At 36.4% G+C, this 20,746-nt stretch overlaps 4 protein-coding genes and 1 pseudogene across 5 annotated transcripts; all 5 read right to left on the reverse strand.

Annotated features, from left to right (window-relative positions):
- Positions 1 to 2,587: 2,587 nt before the first annotated feature.
- LOC108843049 (uncharacterized) lies at positions 2,588 to 5,611 on the reverse strand. Of its 2 annotated transcripts, XM_018616136.2 has the most exons (5): positions 5,290 to 5,610; positions 4,543 to 5,161; positions 3,608 to 4,444; positions 3,431 to 3,530; positions 2,588 to 3,187 (listed from the first exon to the last, which is right to left on the reverse strand). In XM_018616136.2, exons 2-5 carry the CDS (start codon positions 5,056 to 5,058, stop codon positions 2,946 to 2,948), a joined length of 1,695 nt encoding a protein of 564 aa, XP_018471638.1. In that variant the 5' UTR covers positions 5,059 to 5,161; positions 5,290 to 5,610; the 3' UTR covers positions 2,588 to 2,945. The 2 variants fall into 2 exon arrangements, with proteins under 2 accessions (XP_018471638.1, XP_056858728.1); XM_057002748.1 differs by having other exon boundaries at positions 3,608 to 4,441; positions 4,543 to 5,611.
- An 865-nt stretch (positions 5,612 to 6,476) lies between these two features.
- Positions 6,477 to 7,835, reverse strand: LOC108843050 (copper transport protein ATX1). The gene is made up of 3 exons (XM_018616138.2): positions 7,720 to 7,835; positions 7,101 to 7,176; positions 6,477 to 6,863 (listed from the first exon to the last, which is right to left on the reverse strand). Exons 1-3 carry the CDS (start codon positions 7,726 to 7,728, stop codon positions 6,715 to 6,717), a joined length of 234 nt encoding a protein of 77 aa, XP_018471640.1. The 5' UTR covers positions 7,729 to 7,835; the 3' UTR covers positions 6,477 to 6,714.
- A 331-nt stretch (positions 7,836 to 8,166) lies between these two features.
- LOC108838777 (probable disease resistance protein At5g04720) lies at positions 8,167 to 13,235 on the reverse strand (annotated as a pseudogene).
- Positions 13,236 to 13,526: 291 nt separating this feature from the next.
- LOC108829863 (ACT domain-containing protein ACR12) lies at positions 13,527 to 15,878 on the reverse strand. Its single transcript, XM_018603460.2, has 10 exons — positions 15,447 to 15,878; positions 15,235 to 15,295; positions 14,997 to 15,128; positions 14,742 to 14,836; positions 14,498 to 14,582; positions 14,306 to 14,365; positions 14,157 to 14,212; positions 13,947 to 14,052; positions 13,786 to 13,854; positions 13,527 to 13,707 (listed from the first exon to the last, which is right to left on the reverse strand). The coding sequence occupies exons 1-10, from the start codon at positions 15,614 to 15,616 to the stop codon at positions 13,645 to 13,647; spliced, it is 897 nt and encodes a 298-aa protein (XP_018458962.2). The 5' UTR covers positions 15,617 to 15,878; the 3' UTR covers positions 13,527 to 13,644.
- Positions 15,879 to 16,632: 754 nt separating this feature from the next.
- On the reverse strand, positions 16,633 to 17,852 carry LOC108840441 (transcription factor DIVARICATA). The gene is made up of 2 exons (XM_018613268.2): positions 17,287 to 17,852; positions 16,633 to 17,139 (listed from the first exon to the last, which is right to left on the reverse strand). Exons 1-2 carry the CDS (start codon positions 17,601 to 17,603, stop codon positions 16,815 to 16,817), a joined length of 642 nt encoding a protein of 213 aa, XP_018468770.1. The 5' UTR covers positions 17,604 to 17,852; the 3' UTR covers positions 16,633 to 16,814.
- Positions 17,853 to 20,746: the final 2,894 nt, after the last annotated feature.

A 20,746-nucleotide genomic window follows, 5' to 3' on the forward strand; every position in this document is an offset into this window, starting at 1 on the left:
TGATTCCGTTTATATGGAATGGTCCACTCTCACATAGAGTTTTCTAAAGACTCTCCTTATAAAAGCCTAAAACGAGTATCATGATATGTATCAAAAGAAATGCATTGAGCTCACAGTTCCCTCTTATAAACTAAGAAAAATTCAAAATCCATTAGAGAGGGAGAAACAAGTGGCTAGCTAGCTCGTCGAACTTGTTCATCAATGGCGGTTTCCTAAGTTTTGAGGTTATATTTGATTGGAAACTCTCTCATCTAGATGAATCCTTAGAGCATTTCAACTCTCGCGCCATGGGATGATTTCAAACATAGGAGGAACCAATCCAAAAGACAAGAACCTGATGAAGCCGTAAGAAGAAAAAGAGATGATAAATCAAGATAACTTAAATAACTCCTGAAGGACTTTACCAAGACAGCCGATGCTAAATCTCCCTAGTAAAATGATCTGATGTGGTTAAACATTGTTTTGCTACTCCTTCGATTACTTGCAAACCAAGTCTGCCTAAACTTTCCTTATTTTAGACTAATTTCCTTTTTGAGCTTAGTTTTTTTTTTACCAAACTATGTTAACGGATAGTGTAATAGTGTAAACTGAAAAACTAAAATCAATTTGGTTGCAAGTACAGAAATTATAAAGCGGAAGCAAATTCCATACGGTTTAACTAAACCAAATAAATATAGCTTGATTGAACCGGTCTTGGTTTTTGATGTTCTTAGTTTATCAATGTTTAAAAAAAAGGAAAGAAACAAGAGATCATTGAAGCCTTTATATACAAGTAACTACTCTTTCACAACATGCCTAACAAAGCTTACCTCTTCTCTCTGTCGGTAAAATCATAAAAAAAAACAGAACAATGGGAGGTCTGAAGAGGAAGATATCGACGGATAAGAAGATAGAGAAGAAAGAATCAAAAATCAGTTGCTTTCTTTCTCCAAACGCCGTAATGGTCTTTACAGCAAAACCGCCCAGCTTTGTCTTCTCTCCTCCGGTGCACAAGTTACTATCTTAGCAACTATCCAACTTGTTCTAAATCCAACGTATCCTTCTACTCTTTTGGTCACTCCTCTGTCGATAGCGTCGTCTCTGATTTCCTCGCTAATCAGCGTCCTCAGGAAGATCATTGCCTTGGGTCAGAGTTTTGGTGGGAAGACAAGTGTATTTCCAAGTCAGAGGATCCCAAGGAGTTGAGTGAGGATACTGCAGAATCTGAGAGGGCTGCATGATAAAGACGTAAAGAAGACGGAACTTGTAGTACACAGAACTCATCAAAATCAAGCCCTAAATTTTCAATCGACTTGTTGTGCAAATCTATGCATTCCTGATGATCAGATCGTAGTGGTTTCTGACAACAACAAGGATGTTGTTATACACAGAACTCATAAGGAGTTAGGTCAAAAACCAAACCCTAGAATTTCAGTTGACTTCTTCTGCAAGTCATTGCATTCAGGATGGTCCACCTGAGAATTTCAAAGGGTTGGTCAAGAGCAGTGAACAGAAAGGGCAGATCATATCGGTTTATGACAGCAGAAACAACAAGGATGCGTTTAATCAAGAGCTTGATGGTCTTGATTCATTCATTGATTTTGAGATGAATCCTGAAGGTTTTATGACGACGGTTTGGAGATGGATGATGTCTCAACGAATAGATGTTCATGCTCTGATGTTGAGATTGAACCTTGATTAAATCCTCCAAGAGAAGAAGAAGTGGAAGCAAGGAAGCTTGCCACACAGAAGAAAGAAAGCGTGAAGACAAAGAAAGGAAGAAGTCAAGGAAGAAGACTTGGTTGTGTAACTAGAAGTTAGACAACAAGAATAAAAGTAACTAGTTAGATGTAAGCTAACTAAGTTAAGTTGGTAATAGGTGTTAGGAGTTTTAGTGGTTTAAGCAAGTTTGCTTGTAAGCAACATGTCTAGAAGTAAGGTGCAAATGGGAGTTGTTGAGTCTAGAGTTGCAAGTAGTCATGTGTATAGTAGTTAGAGTACAACTACTATAAGTGTGTGTTGTGTGTTGTTGTAAGAAAATATCCAAGTCTAATAAAAAAGGATTTGGAAAAGAAAAATGTAGACATCAAAGTGTTCTCTCTTCTCTCTCTACAACTATAAACAAAACGTGACTGAGAGAGTTAAGAGAGTGAGTGTAAGCTTGTGTTATGATAAAACACAAGACAGAAACAGAGAACAAAACAGAGAGGCCAAGTCAAGAAGAGTCAAAATGTCAACATCTGAACAACGACAACATTGCTTTAACAGAGGCTTGTATGGATGCAATGAAGAGGTGGATATGGATAATTTTTTTGATCTTGTGACAAAATCTGAAGGTCTATCCATGAATCCTGAGGTGGATGATCAATTCTCCATAGTTTCTCCAAGATAAAAAAAAAAAAAAGACTATTGCAGGGACTGTTTCGGTTATATATATCCGGTTTTACTTGACTCAATTTTTTCAGATCGAACTCAAACAGGTTCAGTTTCGGTTTGCCTTATCTTTATGATAAAACCATCTTCTTTATTTACCTTTTTTTAAGTGTTGGAGTACTTTTACCAACTTCATGGCTTATCTTAATTAGAAATTTAGAACGACTGATATTAATTACAGCAAACACATAGGATTGATCATTGCCAAAACATCTTCTATACTTATTTTTTCTCATTTCTTCAAACTCATAATAGTCCGAAGAAAAACGAAAAAACAAAAGTGAGGATGGATCATGTTAAGGTAGCGAGGTAATACCAACCCAAAAACAAAAAAAAAACCTAAAAAAAAAATCTAAACCTATTTACAATATCAACGTAGAAAAACTATACACGTTAACAAGAAGTCTATACAGTGACTATACTCTCGTATCATCATCCTCTTTGCAAAAAAATTCCCCCTAAAACCCCAAATTCCTATTCAGTTCCAGTAGTTTGCGTAGCAAGCTTTGTATTTTTCTTTGCTAATATCACCATCAGTTCAAGAATAGTTTTCTGGCCATCTCGTTCGGTTCAGCTGCTTTCTTGGTTTCTGCAATCTTAAGAGCCATCGTGGCTTTGTAAACAGCCAAATCTGCATTCTCTCCAAGAACTTGCGCTCTTCTTCTTCTAGCAATGGCTATCTCCATGGTTGTATCAGCATAGGCCTTGGCTTCTTCCTCTCGACGAATAGCGTTTTGTTCCTCTAAAGCTTCTTCTTCAGCCGTTTTTACAGGCCCTGTCCAAGTTATTGAGCTTAATCATCAATATCTAACAACAACAAACAGGAACAATGTGGTAATCTAGTCTACTTAAGTGTTCTTCGGTAAGACTATCCAACTAACTCTTAACTCTCAAGTGTATATACTATCCACATGTCACTAGGCAAATCAAACCAATACATCACAACACTAATCCAACAACATATACGGAACTCCTTAAGTTCTCTGATTCATAATGTAAGAACTAAGAAGGAACATACCGAGATATAGCTGTTTGGATTTCCCCTGCCTTTTGAAGGATCTTTTCTTGCGAAACACAGTTTTGGAAGGTTGGGGAGTTTTCTTCGCTCGATGATGACCCTGTTTATATTAACCAAAACATCAGTTTTGTAACAAAGAATGTTGGTCCCAAATGACTACTACTACTACTGTTATACCTGGAAAACTCTAAGGAGTGGTGCTTTTCGCTTCTTCCTTTTCCTCAACCAGTAATCATGCACTGCTTCGAGCACCTCTTGCCTACCCAGATACAAAAGACTAGCAACAACGGTCGCTTTCTCATACAAGAGATCATCGGCAAGGCTCTGGAAATGCCGCTTTTCAAACCCATCAATCATCAACTCAAAAGTATCTTGCTGAAGAGGTTGATCTTCTTTACCAAACACTTCCACGTTCTGCTTCCTCAGCCACTCTTCATCTCCAGAATCCATGTCATAGATCGCACTGCTTCGAGCCATGGCCCTTGAAACCTCATCTTCTTTCACAGAGATATATGCAACCGGCATAGGGAACGAGGGAGAATCATCATCCCCATACCCACACACTTCTCTTACAACAGGTATAGGAATAACTTTCACATTCTGTTGCGTTACAACATTGCACTTGTGTACAACACTTCTTGCTCTTCTCGTTCTTAGAGAGCTTCTTCTCCTCTTCTGAACACTACTATGGAAACCCAAACTGCTTCTACATTGAGCATTCGCTACAGTTATCTTCGAGACTGCTACTACACCTTCATTGTTCCTCGGACTACAAGGTGGAGACAAAACTAATTCAGACTCAGAATCACACTCTTCTTCAACCGGACTGTTTAGCAGAAACAGATATCTCTCCACGAAAGCAAAGGAGCGTGACGCCACTCTGAGAGATAGAGTAAAATGCATAGCCACGAAACATCTCGGAATAGCAGAAAAATCAGCTGACAAAAGAGGAAGACGATTCATCTCCCCAAAGAACATGCAGACACCCCTTGATGAGCTAAGAAGAGGAGGCTCCTGAAAAAAAAAATCATAGATTTCCACACTTCATATCCATCGCTACCTACCTACCTACCTACACAAAGACAATGGTAAGTAGAGGAAGCAGCCCTTACCGCAAGAAGAAACCGCACCCCATGATCTGCAAACACGTCTTTAACAGGCTGAGACAGGAAGAAAGAAGCGAGTGAAAGCAGACTAAGCTGTTGTCCCCTTCTCAAGTACCTCATTACCAAACCGAAAACAGTAGAGAACCAGGGTTCCTTACAAGACCAGACTACTCTAAGAGTAATCAAAGGAACAACACAGAGTGTTCTTCTTCGCCTGGAATAAAACTGAAGTGGCTTCACTGATGTGTTACTAGATTGGTTAGAGAGAAGAGTCTTCCTTTTCTTCCTATTATATACAATCCCAAACTTCTTATCAACAACACACTGTTCATCTCCCTCAGCTTCAGTACTCACTTTCCTCCGTTTGTTGGCAGTAAAGTCTTGTCCTTTTTTCCCTCCTTTGCCTTTAGCTCTCTTCACCTTAGGTTCGTCGACGTTATTGTGAGAGATCCGGCGACCCGAGCGGAGGACACGGGCTCCGTCTGCGGCCACGAAAACCCGTGTGGTTCGTCTCATTCCCATCTGGTACGACACCGTTTCACTGAACTTGACTTGTTACTTGGTCTTCGCTTAGAGTTTGGCTTAGTCAAATCCCCTTCCTTTTGATCTAATGCCCACCACTAATCTGTATGTCAGTTTATACAGAAATCACGCAACTTTAATCCCAAAAGATCTCTCCTTTTCCAGTTAAAAGAAAATTGAGGAAAAAATCGAAACGGGTATTTTTGAAAGGGAGATGGGCAGATTCTTTACCAAATCGATCTTTGTATCAAACTTAGATCTCTGGAGATGGGAGAGAGAGAAAAAAAAACGAGAAACTCGGTTTGAGAGGATCGAGATCTGTTCATGTGGTTTGTCTTTCTAGAAACGAGGAGACATGGTGAAGAAGCGGACAGACGATCGTCGTTTTTTACGAATTTCTCGAGGAGAGAGTGAACTTAGGGTTTATGATCGAAACGAAAGAATCGAGAAAGGGGGAAAAAGGATCTTTACTGTAGATTATTTGCGACCGTTGGATGATATAATCGACGGTTGAGATTGAGTCTGGTTCGATGGGTCCAATGCGATCTTTTTTTTTTCCGGGGGTTGCGCAGGAATTTAAAACGAAATGGGTCGAGAAGTTCAAAAGGCATTAACGTAAAATGACGAAAATACCCTTGGTTTTATAGCTTAAGCCTTAAGGTATCAAGTGTTTTAATTTACAGTTGTTGAAGAAATCTAAGTTGTTTACTAGGGTTTTATAGCTTAAGCCTTAAGGTATCAAGTGTTTTAATTTACAGTTGTTGAAGAAATCTAAGTTGTTTACTAGGGTTTTACAGATGCTCTTTAGTAAGCCTGGGCGTTCGGGTTCGGTTTGGGTTTTTCGGATTTCTGGTTCTATTTTATAACACCTTCTAGGTTTCATTCTAGTTCGGTTCGGGTTCGGATATAACATATCGGTTTCGGTTCGGTTCGGATAATACCCGAAGTAACCATATATAATTCAGATTCGGGTTATATCAGTTCGGTTCGGATATACCCTAAGTAAAATCTAAAATTCAATAGAAAAACATAAAAATATATACTTATTTATATATAATGGAGTATTTAAGATATTTTTAAAAAAATTTAGATACTTATTGTTAGATATCATGTTGAAATAAATATGAAATTAAATATTTGAAGTACATATTTATGTTTTAAATATTTATGTTATATATTAATTCGGACATTCGAATCGGTTTGTTCGGATATTTTTAAGGTTTTTTGGATTTTCGGGTTTTTCGGATTATCCATTCGGATTCGGTTAATAATACTTCGGATTCGAATATGTTTTGTAACACCATAAAAGATCCATTCAGATATCTTTTAGATTTCGGATTCGGTTTGGATCGAGTTTTTCGGTTCGAGTTCGGTTCGGGTTTTGGGTTTTATGCCCAGCCCTAGTAAGGAAGAAAAAAAAGAAGCAACTTGAGCTTTGGGTAGACAAATGTAACAAGAAACACTTAAGACAAAAAAACACACGAAAGTAAAGACAACAGAAGATGATTACAAGACCCAACGTTTCTTCCTTGAAAAACAAAAGGGACCTTCAGAGATTATATATTTATTTGAGAGTTTCCATTACATATGATATTATATTATTTTGGGGTAGGAATCTCTGCTAAAAACAGAGATGCTTTGTTGATTCTTCCAGTTTTAGGCCTTGGCAGTTTCAGCCTCGTCGGCTCCCCAGAAACTGGTTTTCTTTCCTGTCTTTGAGACTGTCTGCAGAACAGCTTCTGGCTCCACGTTGCCTTTCACTGTTACCTTCTGCTCTTTCAGATCCACATCAAATGACTCCACACCTAACCACCAATACTCGTTTGTTAATTTTGTTTACTCATCAAAACATGATTAAGAACTAGAGATTTGTAGGACACTAACAGGCAAGGTTAAAAAACAATAGAAAGAGTCTTTTTCTTGGAATCAATTGGTTACGTTTAGCAAAAATCATAATATGAACAACCCATAAAGAAAGGAAATAAAGACTAGAGAGATGTTATATACCATTATGTAAAACTAATCGCAAGGGGACAACTAACCTTGCATTTTGCCTAGGACTCTTTTCACAGCTCCCACGCATCCCTCACACGGCATAGCCACCTTTAGAACCACAGTCTAACTCGGAAAATGACTTGAGTTAGAAACTTTGGGAAAGATTCATCAAAAATTCAAAATAGACTTTGACAAAGAGTAAAAGAATCTTGTAACACCAAGTCTACCCTATTAATTGCTTAGAAACACCATATGTCCTAATCAAGTTGAAACAAAAATCAACTGGACTAGGAAAATAAGTCATAGCAGCACTATGAAACACTACTTCAATTTTTTTTTTAACTTAAACAGCTTTAGCCTAATCAAATTTCAACTACCATTTTACATGATTCGCGATCTGCATCTTATAAGATCCTCCTTGCCATCACCAAATTTGATTAAAAAAAAAACAAATGAGGCAAACAGCTAATGAAGTTAAACCGTCAACGTTGTCAACAGATCAAAACTACAGATCTCTGTTACAAGGAACGATGCCGAATTGATTCAGACATGATCAAAATACAAAAGCATCATACTATCCAAACAAGATCGAGAAACCCAATCAAACCATAACTCAAACCAAAAGGGATCCTAGATCAAAGGCAGCCAAAAGTCTGATTCAAGTACCTGAGACATCTTCTCTCCTCTCTCTTCTTACAAAAGTAAATGTTTCAATCACAGCAGCGAATAAGATTTATACAGGAAAGAGAGTCGCTTTATGGAGTTTTTTTCTTTTTTTTAAAGGACGCAACTTTTGACCAATTCAACGAATATATTCTTAGTTAAATCAATCTTGTAAGAAAATAATATATTTTTTTAATTAATTACAGAGTTTACTAAGAACAGTACTCTGTTTCAATGTCATGACACTAGTACCAACATTTACATATTTCTGTCGAAGATTGGCTCATTGACTAGGTACTACTTGATCTCCATCATTCGTGTATATTCCATTAACGCAACTCATAAAAGTCAGTGCTTGATGCTCTGTTTTCTTAGTAAATGTACGTTTCCTTACAATCTCTTTATACAGATTCTTCACTAACAATCATCCACTTACTTAAAAAAGATGTATGAAAGAAGATATATGATTAATTATTGCACTAACGCCTTGAGTGTGTGTTGATGGAATACAATGCAAAAAAAAAACAAATGAATTATTTATTTATACACCAAGTTTCAGCCAACCACGCATTTGAGGGGTCATCAATCCATGCTGAGGCAAGTTTCAACAAGAAGCCCTGGAACCGCCTTCTTCACCTCTTCCCACAAGCACAAACTCTCCTCATCGCATATCACGTGGCGTAAAGAAGTCAACGAAACAGCAGAGCGCGGTATGCTCGATAAGCTGATGCATTCTCTCGTGTCGATTTTCTCAAGCTTGCTTAGCTTTCCCAGCTCTTCCGGAAGAGAACTCAAGCTCGTACACTTAGAGATGTCGAGATACTTTAGACTCGGTAGCTATTTCTTCAGGCAGAGATTCCAGCTCAGAGCAAGCGTATAGTCTTAGTAGTTCAAGGGACTTGAGCTCACTCAGATTCTTCTTAGGCAGTTCAACGAACCCGGGACAGTTTGTTATGCTGATTGAGCTGACAGAGGTGATCCCACATATGGTTGGAGGTAGTTCCACAAGATCGTCACAGTGATCTATTGTGAGATCGGACAGGTTTGGGAAGACTTCGGCCATGTCTAATGCTCTATGGTCAAAACTATTGTTCACCTTGCGGAAGATGAGAGACAGCTTGTTGAGGCTTTTAAACGGAACCATACTGTTTGAGAGTGAGGAGATTCTTGTCTGATAGATCAACAAGAACAGCAAAAGCAGTTTCCTCCTCTAGATCATGTAGTTCAACCCAAATGTTGATGATAATTTCAAGAGGGATCTTCTTGTCTTCAGGGAAAGCACCAAGATCCAAGAAACACTCTCTGCTTTTAAGGGCTAGAGTCTCTAGAGTTGCTTCCATTTGAGAGAACCCTCTACTCTCATGGGTTTCGTCTGCAGGTTCACCTCTTGATAACCTCTTCACCGCACCTTGCTAATATATTTCAGGCTGGTCTTTTAATGAACCACCAATGAGTTTCAGTGCCAAAGGCCATTGATAATATGACGAGAGTAGAAGATGGGAAGAATATTATATTGACTCTCATAAGGATGATGGTTTGGGTTACATGTATATTTATACTGGAGATGTTTCCTAAACTATATAGATACAAATATATGCAAATATCTTATATAATAAATATCTAATTATTCACAATAATATTTACGATCTTCTAGATTCTTCTATATGCCCCTTCAATCTCAAGGTGGTAATAGAGTTATAGTGGAATGGAAAGCTTGAGATTGATTTGGTGGTAGCTATTTGAGAACTTGGATCAGTGGCGGAAGAAGGCGGTATGAGTGGTGCAGCATAGGAGAGGATTTGGATGGACGGTGATGATAGTGATGTCCTTTCGTGGTGTTCTTGTTGACTATGTGTAGTGAAAACGCTTATAGGAGAGGAGTGTTTCTTCTTGGAGATGCAGCATAGACCAACAATCTCTTTTGATGATATGTCTGAGAGCATCTCCATCCCCACTCTATAATTTACTCCATTTATTCTATAAATTGAGTAAATTATGGAGTGGGGATGGAGACGCCCTGAGAGCGGAGTAGACGGTAAAACATGGAACGATAGTGGTGAAGTTTTTCTTTTCTTTTTTTTTTGTTCGTTTCTTTTTTTTTGCTTTTTTGGTTTTTTTTTTTGGAAATGAAAATTAATAAAAATGATGGAAAGCAAATAAATTCTTAGAAAGCTTTAAGAACTGAAAAAGAACTTTTTCTCTTTTTAATTGAAAAAATACTTTGGAAGGTTATACCTTAGATTCAAAAGAAGTTCGATGGCTTAGATTCAAAAGCATTGAAGCTTGAACTGTAGAAGCACTAGGCTTAGATTCAGAAGTCTATAATAGACTTAAATAACAAGAAGCTCGATGGCTTAGATTCAGAGGTTCATGGTGAACTTGAAAAATAAAACATTTGGTTTGACAAAAAATAACATAATAAGAAGCTCAATGGCTTAAAAAAAAAAAAAAACAAAGAAGCTCTATGGCTTAAAAATAAGAAACCAGAAACGGAGCTGATCGTTAGATCACTGTGGCTCTGATACCATATTGATTATTGATAATATGATGAGAGTAGAAGATAGGAAGAATATTATATTGACTCTCATAAGGATGATGGTTTGTGTTACATGTATATTTATACTGAGATGTTTCCTAAACTATATAGATACAAATATATGAAAATATCTTATATAATAAATATCTAATTATTCACAATAATATTTACGATCTTCTAGATCCTTCTATAAAGGCAGACCTTTACACTCCTCAACAATCTATCAAAGCAGAATAAATTAAAGTACTAGAAGGTAGAGAATCAGTTGTAGAAGAAGCATTTACCTGCTTGACCAACTTGATGTTGAATCCGGAAGGGATTGAATTCTGATTGAAAGCAGAGAGGCAGAAGTGACACGTTGTTTCATCTTCATTTAGTAACTCCACATGGTAAGTGGCTTCAGGATCTGCGAATTAGAACGAGAAACTACAAGAGTTGTGGTTCCTGCATTTTAAAGAAGAGCTGGTCCAAGGATCTCCTTGTTCAAACATCATCAAGGATCACTAGCTTCCGTGTTTGACGAGTAGAAGAAGTTAGAAATGCCAAAATGTGGGCCCTCACCTTCTCAATGAATAGGAGTCTGTGACACAATCAGAAACAAAATCTGGTTCTGGAAATGGCCTGTAAAAGAAACAAATGTTTTTAACCAGAGTCCAATATCTCAAAACTCAACAACTGAAGCATCGCCATTGGCAGCAGTTATAAATGTTAGATTTGGATGATAAGTGGATTATTCAGCTTATTTCATTAAGAGCATATGAGATTATTCTCCAAATTTAATAACCTAAAATCAATTTGGTGATACGTGGATGATTGAAGTATCTAGTTTTATATATTACTTAACATATCTTCCATTGATGTGGATCTGTTGGACTAAACGGATTGGAATCTATACTATTAATTTAAAATTCTATTTTTATCTACTGAACTATTATTTTAGAGTTCTATTTTTTATTTACCGGTAAGAAGTTATTTGAGTTTAGAATAGTCCAACAAAAAATATAATATCATCTTGAACATTATAACATTTATTATAATTGGGTTCCTGAAAAATTGGTCATGACACATACATGTTATTCATAATTACATATTCACATAATCTAGCTGTTTGTATTTCCAAATCTTAACTATGTATCCATAACCATATTTTTAACGATATTTACAATTATCATTATGGAACTTGGTAAAATAAATTGTGGATATTCCAATAAGGATGGTTGATGCTGGTTGGAAGCTATTCCACGAAATATATGAACAAGAAATTGTGGCCAAAACAACAACCTACAACATTTATCCAGGGACTTTGTGAATCCGGAAAATTTGATGATGCCGTAAATCTTGTACAAGAAATGCTCTCACATGATGTTTCTCCTGATGTTATGACTGCTTGTACATTGCAGATGCTCTCCGCGAGGATGGAAGACTATAAGAGGCATTGAAAGTACTTACAGCTTTGCAAAAGTAAAATCGATTTTGGTAACATGTCTTTAATGAGTTAGGAAAATTCTGACATTTCGTTTGAAGTAAATTTTAAAATGACGTTTTTCAAAATCTCTTCCATCTTTTGGCTGATGCTTTTTGCATTCTCCATTCTAAATGTAATTTAACCATACCTTTACGCCATTTTCAATACACCATTTTTTGAGAAATTATGTTCTTGCCAAGACTGAAAAGCAACCTGCATGTAAATGTGGTCTGAACGAGCTTTATCTTCTTTGTGGGCATCCATATTGGCAAGGATCATTGCAGAAATAGTGATGATTTCTTCTGAACATCTTAATTAATCTTTCTGAAAACATCAGCTTTTTCTCATCTTTGGCTCCACTTCAAGAGCTGACATTTTCTTACCTAAGCTGGTTAGGTTTCCTTCGTTGTCAATGACTCCAAGTCTCCAAAGCAGTTCAGAAGCTCAGTATTTTGAGAGTTGTTCACGCTGTTAAATTTTAATTTTAAAGGGTCGACTAATATTTATTCTCTTCACGAAATTAAAAACAAAATGTTGTGGCTTTTCTCTCTCTTCCGGTGCTTCTTGCATGGTGGAGTGGCTTCAAATTAGCGGGTAAATCAAGTAGTAAATCAGATTAAATCATTTATTAAAATATTTTACAATTTCATCTAAAACTATAATATTCAGATTCATATTTTTAATCAAGAAATACGAACAAACATGTTAGACTTACATAGAATCTAAAAATCTATTGCTTGAAATATTTTGACAACTTTTAAAATTACATTTTACAATGACTAGTTTAATAACAGTGTTTTAATTAGATACAGAAACTGTAGGCAGATTTGTTATGGCAATATGAAGAGAATGAGAAAAGAAAATTCAACACACAAAATGAGATTCTTTAGTCACTAAACTGGATGTTGGGACATATGAAAATTATGATTTCAAACTGATCAAATTTTTATATCTACACTTGTGCATATGTGCATACTGGGCTAATATCTCAGAATCCTAGTTGACATTCTTAGTAAAAACACCTCAAACAGGATCTTGCCATGAAACCTTCCTCTTCACTGCTGCTCTGTTTATCCCGCTCATCCTGCTCATCCCTGAGATCCCTGAGATCCCAATAGGCTTCCCCTCATCCTCCAGCTTAAACAGCATCTCCTTCACCGTCCCCTTGCTCAAATCCAACCCTACACGAAAATCTCCAACATCATCCATCTGCATCATCATCGTAGCCTCGGCCGTCCTCAATATCAACTCGCCTCCTCCTCCTCCTCTTATACTATCGGAACGCTCTTCAAAAGCGCTCAGCATCTCACTCACCCTATCCAAATTTCTGTCAATGCGATGATGAACGCCAGACCGCACGCTTCAGAAGTGGCCTGGAGATGATGAATGCCAGAGAGTACGTTGGTCATCTGTACATCCAAGCTACGATCAATCCGAAACGGACATCCGATTTGGCCCAGAGAAGATGAACTTCAGCTAGAATGTGAGCTAAAACCTGCCATCTGAGTACTATATTTTCTTAAGTGTATTTTGATTAAAGTTATTTTATTAACAATTTTTATACGATTTAAAGGTATATTTGACTACATATTACTTTATTTCTCAAAATATTTCATTTTGATATGTTTCAAATAGTATGTTTTATTAGCTTTTAAAAGTTTTTGTGATTATTTATAAGTATTATTAATATTAAAGAGAATTCTCTATAAAATAAATTTGAGAGTGATTATTGGAGAACCATCCCATCATCTTTTTATTTTAAAGGTGAACCCCATTAAAAATAAGGGGATTTATTGGAGATGCTCTTAGTTATCAGACTGAAAAGAGTTAGCATGGTATTATTACGCGTTTCCACATTATATTCAATACACAAGACTTGATAGATCACAACAGACGAGATTTCGAAAAGAAGAAAGAGCAGTTTTTTTCAATAGCTGTCGATGTCAGTTTCAGGCCTTCTCAGGAAGTAACGCAGACAGTTCACCAACACCTGCATGATAAGTTTTGGTTCTTAAGCTTCTCTCTTTGTAAGGTTTTCAAGTAGAAAGTAACAGAAACAGAAACTCACCTCTGACAAGGAACTGTTTAGCGCTTGCCCTTGGTAGCTTACGTGAAATTTGTCTTTCGCAACCAGACCCTAAAGAAAATCAATGAGACAATGGACACGTTCATTAGTATAAGAATCACACTGTATGAGAATATATGGAGGTATTAAGAGTTTTGAAGTACTTCAGTGTCTATCTCTGCGGATTCCACTTCTATGTTGATATCTGCCATCATTTCTATCATCTCCACGACCAGACCTGGCCTGTCTGCTGTCTCTATGCATAGCAGGCTATCGAAATAACAGGAAACAAGTTCAGAGTTTGTAAACTATTTTGATCAGTCGCTACTTTAAAGCGACCATGTGGTATGGTTATTCTAACTGAATAAATATACCTCCTCTTTGGTCCATCTTCTTTCACATGTATGTGAGTCCCGATGTCGACATCAATCTGTCTCACCACATGAATCACAAAATACAGAGTATGTATAAAACATAGGACACAGAAGTATCAATCCAACAAGCAGAGTAAAAACATTTTTACCTTCTTTTCAGGAGCCTTTATTCCAAAAGTCTCACCCATTGCAAGTTGCTCACTGCATTCCTGCAAAAACAAACAACGTACTGTTATTTTGTGGATATTTGGATAGTACATAACAGATGGATGCAAGCATTTTTGAATGTGAATGTGACTGTGATTAAGGTAAAAAAAAGATCAAAGACAATTGAAGCAGACCGGATGGTATTTTAAGAGATTGTTGATGATTGTTAACCGAATTTGCTCCAACGAGTCAGGATCTTCCACTTTCCGACCAGTGTCTCTGGTGTCAAATAAATAAATAAATAATAATAATTTAGGCATCTGCGACAAGTGACAATACAGGTAGCTGAAGATGATACACTTTTACACAACAACACCAATATTTTTAGGGAACAGAAAGCATTTGAGTGAACTTGCTAGTGCCATGCATAAGTCTTACTGTTTTGTAATAGAAAATCTAGTCTGCTTAACGGATCCTTCAGTTGTGACAGTTCCTTTTATTACATCCAATCCCAAATCTTTCAGTGCCTTCATCTGTCAAAACAAGTTGCAAGTTTACATGATATACAAAGACAGGTAGTGATAAACGACTGATTGTCAAAATGTAATACTCGAGTAAATCAAGAATAGCTAAAGCCTTGTAGCCAGGAGCTCTGTTACCAAAAGAGACTTGAGGAGGGTGATAATCACTTACTGTGTCGATGAGAGCCCCGAGACGATCACCAAAACTGAGTTGAACAATAGTAGCTTCAGGGTCAGCATCCTGGTCTATCAAAACCATTGGCTTTGGAACCAAGTCCTCCTCCTCATCATCATCTTCCAATTTCTGCTATCAAGTTATATTAATTAAAATGTCATCTGAAACAAGTTAAATCGAACAGATCCAAGAAACAACAATAGTTTAACTGCGACGAACTAAACAAGTTACTGACCAGATAAGATGGAGTAGTGGCATCAGTTTTGTTAATTGAAGCATATACGCGGTTTCTTGTGCTGCATATCGAATCAAACAAGGATAGATTAGTAGATGTCAGATAAATCATACAAAGCTGATGATATCACAAACACAAACATACACACACACACAAGAATCTGAAAACTTGTTCATCTCAAAGAAAACAAAATACGCAAAAGCTAGCCTAACCTCCTCGTTGATAGAGGCGTTACACCTTGGACGAACTTGTGACGACGATCACTGAAGCAAACAGGCGATAGATCTGGAGGTGAAATTTGAGCGGGAAAACGAGACTGACAGCTGATGACGGAAGAAGAAGTAAAATGAGTAACAGAGAAGATAGCATTCAAGAGTGCCATTGAAGTTGAAACAGAGATTCTTGCTTTCTTTATCTTTCTTCCTCCTCCCAAGTGTCACACACTCACACTATAAATCCTATGGATGGAGTGCTGAATCTGCTCATGTATGACGTGATGGTCCACCACCTATTGTGTACCATCTACTACTAATCTAAAAGAGTTCTTGTATGTTTCTAAGAGTAATTAATTTTAAAACTCTGCAAATTGCTATTCAAAAATAGTATTAGAATGGGACGATTTTATTTGGTTGCTGACGTTTCTTATGTGTACGTCTGCTATACCCAATTATCTTCTCTTTTGTATTCTTTTTTCAATCATTATTCCAGGTTTCCGGATCTACATAAAGTATCTGTCACGGCATTTTCATTTCATTTGCGATATTCTCTAGCAATTATTGACGTGACGTGAGATCCGGATTGCTTTTAATAGATACTCGTCAAACAATTACGAGGCTGGATACAAAACTAACCCTTAGCCCAATGGGTCTTACCAATTTATTAGTCATTTGCTAACAATGCTCTAGGCGTTCTACCTGTTTCCTCTATGTATGTCCAAGTCATTTAGAAAATGGCCCTATATCTTTTTCTTAAAGCTTTATTAGATAGACTTGGACCCTATGTTTTGTTTTGGACATATGATTGTACAGTCTTCATTTCATAATCAGAGTTGATTAGTAGGTCCATGAGTCTTACAGGGCTTGTATTGTGTTCATAGGGCGAGAAAAATGAGTGTAAATGAATGTTGTATGTATGATTCATCATATTCTTTATTGAATGGAACATACTGTGTTCTTGTTATGTGATCTCTATAGTTTGTTGTGTTCGTTTTTTTTTGTTTGGTTGAAGAAATGGAACATGATTTAAGTGTTCTTTTTATGTAATACATACAAGTGACTGACTCAATTGAGAATGAAAACACACCATTGGCATTTGATTCAAAACATTCTTATGTTTACAAAAAAGCGTTGGTATATAATATTTTATTATTTCTGTATATGACTCAATAGAATGTGATAACACACCATAAACATTTGATTCAAAACCTACTTGTGTTTACTTGAAAACATTATTATACAATATTTTATTCTTTCGTCATCATCAGTATCAGGAAATACACAATCCTATTGTTTTCCATATTCACATTAAAATGAGTAAAAACCCTAACTAAAGCCATTACCAATCTCTTTCCCCCTATCTTATCAAATCCCAAAACCGAAATCCTCAAAATGACCACCAGGAGTCAACTGCTGACTAAACTCTGACACGATCTGTTGCTGAGTCTGAACAGGGCTCTCCTGCTGGCCAGTCCACTCCACGTTGGAACCAGGCATGGCTAGATTAGTATCTACCGTAGTTATGTCGTGTATGCTCGACCTTTTCCTCTCCTTCTTTACCGAGTTCTGTCTAAGGAAATATTTCTGAGCATGACTTGCTACTTGCGTCGGCGTCCTAGTGACCACCACGTTCCTCGATATGCTCCTCCAATCCCCTTTACCATACCTCTTTAATCCGATCAAAAACAATCTGCATGATTTACAGTGTATTCAATTACGTAAATTAATCACTAAATCTAGTAAATATACTAAAATAGTTAATTTTGATAATTCGTAATTTCCATAACCAACCAAAACCCTAATTTTTTCTATATGTTTTTATGATTGATAGACATACTTGTGTTCATCTTCCGACCAAGGAGTTCCTCTTTTTCGCTCTCTCTCGCCGTGTTTGGTCCCAAACGAGATCTGACCTGCCGAGTCCCACCCCGCCGCCGCGGCCGAGTCATCTATGTAATCAGGGACATTAACTTGGCCGGAATCGATCTGGAAGACATCATGCACCAAAGCCTCGTAATGCTCCCTAACTTCACCAGCCGGTTTCTGGAGCTGATAGCCGATTCTCTCCCACCGATTGGGAGATCCTTCAGGGAAAAACACCAAAGCTTCCTCAAACATCTTATCTTCGGACCTTGTCCACGGACTCGACGCCATCTATCCAAATATTTATTTGTTTAGTGGTTTTAGAAAGAAAAGACTCAAGACTGAATAAATCACCAAAAATTCTGAAACTGGTTGGAGGTTGGAGAAACTGTTGAAGACTGTTCAGATTATTTATAAGGATTCTCTTGTTTTTCTTAGGAAAGATTTTATTATTGTTAAGGAAAATAAAGTTTATAAAAGAGAATAGTTTGCTGGAAAATATAAAAAGAGCGACGAAGCAGCTCAGAGACCAACTTCAACACGGTTTCTCTGTAATTGAAAATGAGTCTTTCTATTCTCTATTTTTCATTTCTTTTATTTAATTTTTAGGGAGGTTACATTGCTCTGGTTTGTTACAGTTTTCTCTCGTTTTCTGATTTTTAATCTTTTTATTATAAGCATATGCCATTTTATATTCCAATAATATCACAACACGTAGCTATCAGAAAACAACGGCCTAAAAGTACGAAAAGCAATCTGGAAAGACTTATTTCTGTGTTCACATTCGAGAAGGAATCATATCTAGTGTGTACTTCTCTTTGCTGCAACCTTGTCTGTCAGTCTCTCACTATTTTTTTTAGCTTTTAGTTCGGGTCCCAACTCCAACGTATGCTGTTTTCACTTCACTTTCTTAGCCGTATTGTTCTGTGATATTTCAGTTTAATTTAATTTAGTTTTTTTAACAAAATTTAATTTAGTTTCAATCATACTAAAACCTTACTTTATTCTCTACAATTTTGTTGTTTACCTTTCAGTATAACCCTATAGTTTGAAAGTTCAAAATGCATGAATCTCTTTAGTCTTAGCTAGTTTGGTTTCCGTTGGACCATTTAGAAAAAAATGAGTGCTTAGCTTGTTAAAATAATTCATGTAACTAAAAGCAAAGACAACACTTAATTTTGTCTTATCTCATCTGATATCTTCGTTGTGTTTATTTTAATTATATCATCGAGTCTCGACGAACTTCAACAGATTAAACTAAAGAAAACAAAAGAACTTTAACTAATATAATAGTATTTAACTGTACTTGCTTTTTTAACATGTAGCAGTTCACTGGTTTTAATATAGGTTTACACACTTTAATTTAGTAGTTTAATTGGATCCACGAGTTTAGTGGATACGTTACGTACTCCACGAAGGTGCATGGACCGACTCTTCACCAGTATTAAGCGATGTGTCTTCTGCCAATTGTTTCTCATTGAGAAATTCTCAATTATACTTTTTGGCATCTGACTGATGCATCATGATGTCGTGGCCTGTCAAAGGGTTGTCACGTGGCGTTTTGAGAAAAATCTTATGATTTCTTGTTCTTTAACAAGCTTTTTGTCAATTGCCTACCATATGTTTGAGTTTTGATATTATCTTCAAAAACGTGGGTAAAATACAAAATTCACAAATAATTACGAATGGTGGTAGTCAAAATATGGGTGATGAATAGAAAATATATTTAAACGGATTTGGAAGAGATGTTACACTAAATAAGCTGTAATATTTCTTACAGAAGCTAGTAAAATATCGTGGTAAAATAGAGTTTAGAGATGTTCCAAAATTATTACATATGAAGTTTAGCTGTAATCACAGTATAGTGATTAATAATGTACATAGCCCCTTGATCATTTAGCTAGACAAATGGATCGAGCAATAAAACCCTAGAGGCAAAATGATATAAATCTTCCTGTTTCACTGCATGCTTCAGGTTTTTAGCTTTGAGAGCTATAGTCTATAAATGACTCTTATTTAAGAGTGTTTAATAGACTAGACAAGGTTTGACCAAAAAAAAAAATAGACTAGACAAGGATCTTGCAGTAAATCTCCCACAGAGATGGCGTTACTACAAATTAACAAACACTTGCATAACTACAAGTATTGCCAATAGCTTATATATCTAGTGACATGTAATAACTATGCCATGTGAATCTGTGATGAGGGGAAAAACTAAGAATTATATTTTTCGAGAAAATAGCTTAATAATTGATTGGGCCAAATCCCTCCAAAACTATTAAATGGGCATTTAAATTGGGCTCGTAAGGTAATTATATGTCCACTGATACATTTTATATAACTATCTTAATTGTCTTATGGGCTGATCTCAATAATGCAGCCCTCAACACCGACGAGAGATTCAAATAAAGAATGTGTTATATGATGTGTGTGATAAATGGATATATGTTAGTGAATCACAATTGATAGTTGATACTGTATGATTGACTACATTTTAATTTAGTTACATGACATATATCTTCTCAAGAAAAATATATGGTATCATTTTGAGGGATCAATTCCCTTATAAACATTTATTGTGTGGGTTACTAAGTCAAATTAGTAATATTTTCAGTTCTCTTTTCCAAAATACAAGTAATTTTTCTTGTTTTTACTAATCTACCTGGGTCAAAAGACCTCCTTGCTCAAGAGCTGCCTCCGCCACTGATTGGGGTGAGCTTATGTAAATGAATTATTAGTTTAATGCCCCCAAAATTTTAGAAAGTAATATATAAAGACATAAGATTGTCACTGTGAACAAAATTATTAAATTTACTAAAATGTTTATAACTCCAAAATGGATTTTGTCTAATTTGAGGATTCTAGTTATTAATCCGTTAGTATATCTACATCTTCTTGAGTTGTTTCTTACTCCATTCTTTTTTTTTTTTTTTTTTTTTTTTTTTTTTTTTTTTTGATAACCGTGGGGGTTCCCAGGCGGTAAGCCCAGACTAATCCCCACGAGGCCTTCCATCCGGGCACGCACGGTTATAGGCGGGAAGGTGGCCAAGGCGACTCGAACCCAGGGCGGGCACTCCAGCTGGAGTTCCATTACCACTAGGCCAAGAGCTCTTGGTTTCTTCTTACTCCATTCTTTCACAAGGAACTTCGATAAATTTCCTTTATTTTTGGTAAGTCTATGTTTCTACTCATAATTATTAGCCAATATCTATTTGTTTAATTTTGAGAAGTTATGTAATTGATGTAAAAATTAAGAGACGGTTTTTTTATAGTCTGCTAAGAATCCCATTAATCACTCCTATTTTTTGAAAAAGAACATCATCCACATGTCTGCTTCATTGGCACACGTGTGAGCCTTCAAAACCCTACCCAGTCATTAAAGTAACGTTGTTACCGTGCCTTATGATATACTATTTCTGTTTCTAAAAGATTCA

The sequence above is a fragment of the Raphanus sativus genome, chromosome 2, assembly GCF_000801105.2.
Source record: "Raphanus sativus cultivar WK10039 chromosome 2, ASM80110v3, whole genome shotgun sequence".
NCBI lineage: Eukaryota > Viridiplantae > Streptophyta > Magnoliopsida > Brassicales > Brassicaceae > Raphanus > Raphanus sativus.

Coding starts and splice junctions, on each gene's coding strand:
- LOC108829863 (XM_018603460.2), bottom strand. CDS start 15,616: ATGGCACTCTTGAATGCTATCTTCTCTGTTACTCATTTTACTTCTTCT. Junction 15,129..15,234: donor CCACTACTCCATCTTATCTG/GTCAGTAACTTG, acceptor ACTTGATAGCAG/AAATTGGAAGATGATGATGA. Junction 13,708..13,785: donor TAAACAGTTCCTTGTCAGAG/GTGAGTTTCTGT, acceptor CTTATCATGCAG/GTGTTGGTGAACTGTCTGCG.
- LOC108840441 (XM_018613268.2), bottom strand. CDS start 17,603: ATGGCGTCGAGTCCGTGGACAAGGTCCGAAGATAAGATGTTTGAGGAA. Junction 17,140..17,286: donor TGGTCGGAAGATGAACACAA/GTATGTCTATCA, acceptor TAAATCATGCAG/ATTGTTTTTGATCGGATTAA.
- LOC108843050 (XM_018616138.2), bottom strand. Junction 6,864..7,100: donor AGTCCTAGGCAAAATGCAAG/GTTAGTTGTCCC, acceptor ATTGGTGGTTAG/GTGTGGAGTCATTTGATGTG.
- LOC108843049 (XM_018616136.2), bottom strand. CDS start 5,058: ATGGGAATGAGACGAACCACACGGGTTTTCGTGGCCGCAGACGGAGCC. Junction 3,531..3,607: donor CACTCCTTAGAGTTTTCCAG/GTATAACAGTAG, acceptor TAATATAAACAG/GGTCATCATCGAGCGAAGAA. Junction 3,188..3,430: donor ATCCAAACAGCTATATCTCG/GTATGTTCCTTC, acceptor TAACTTGGACAG/GGCCTGTAAAAACGGCTGAA.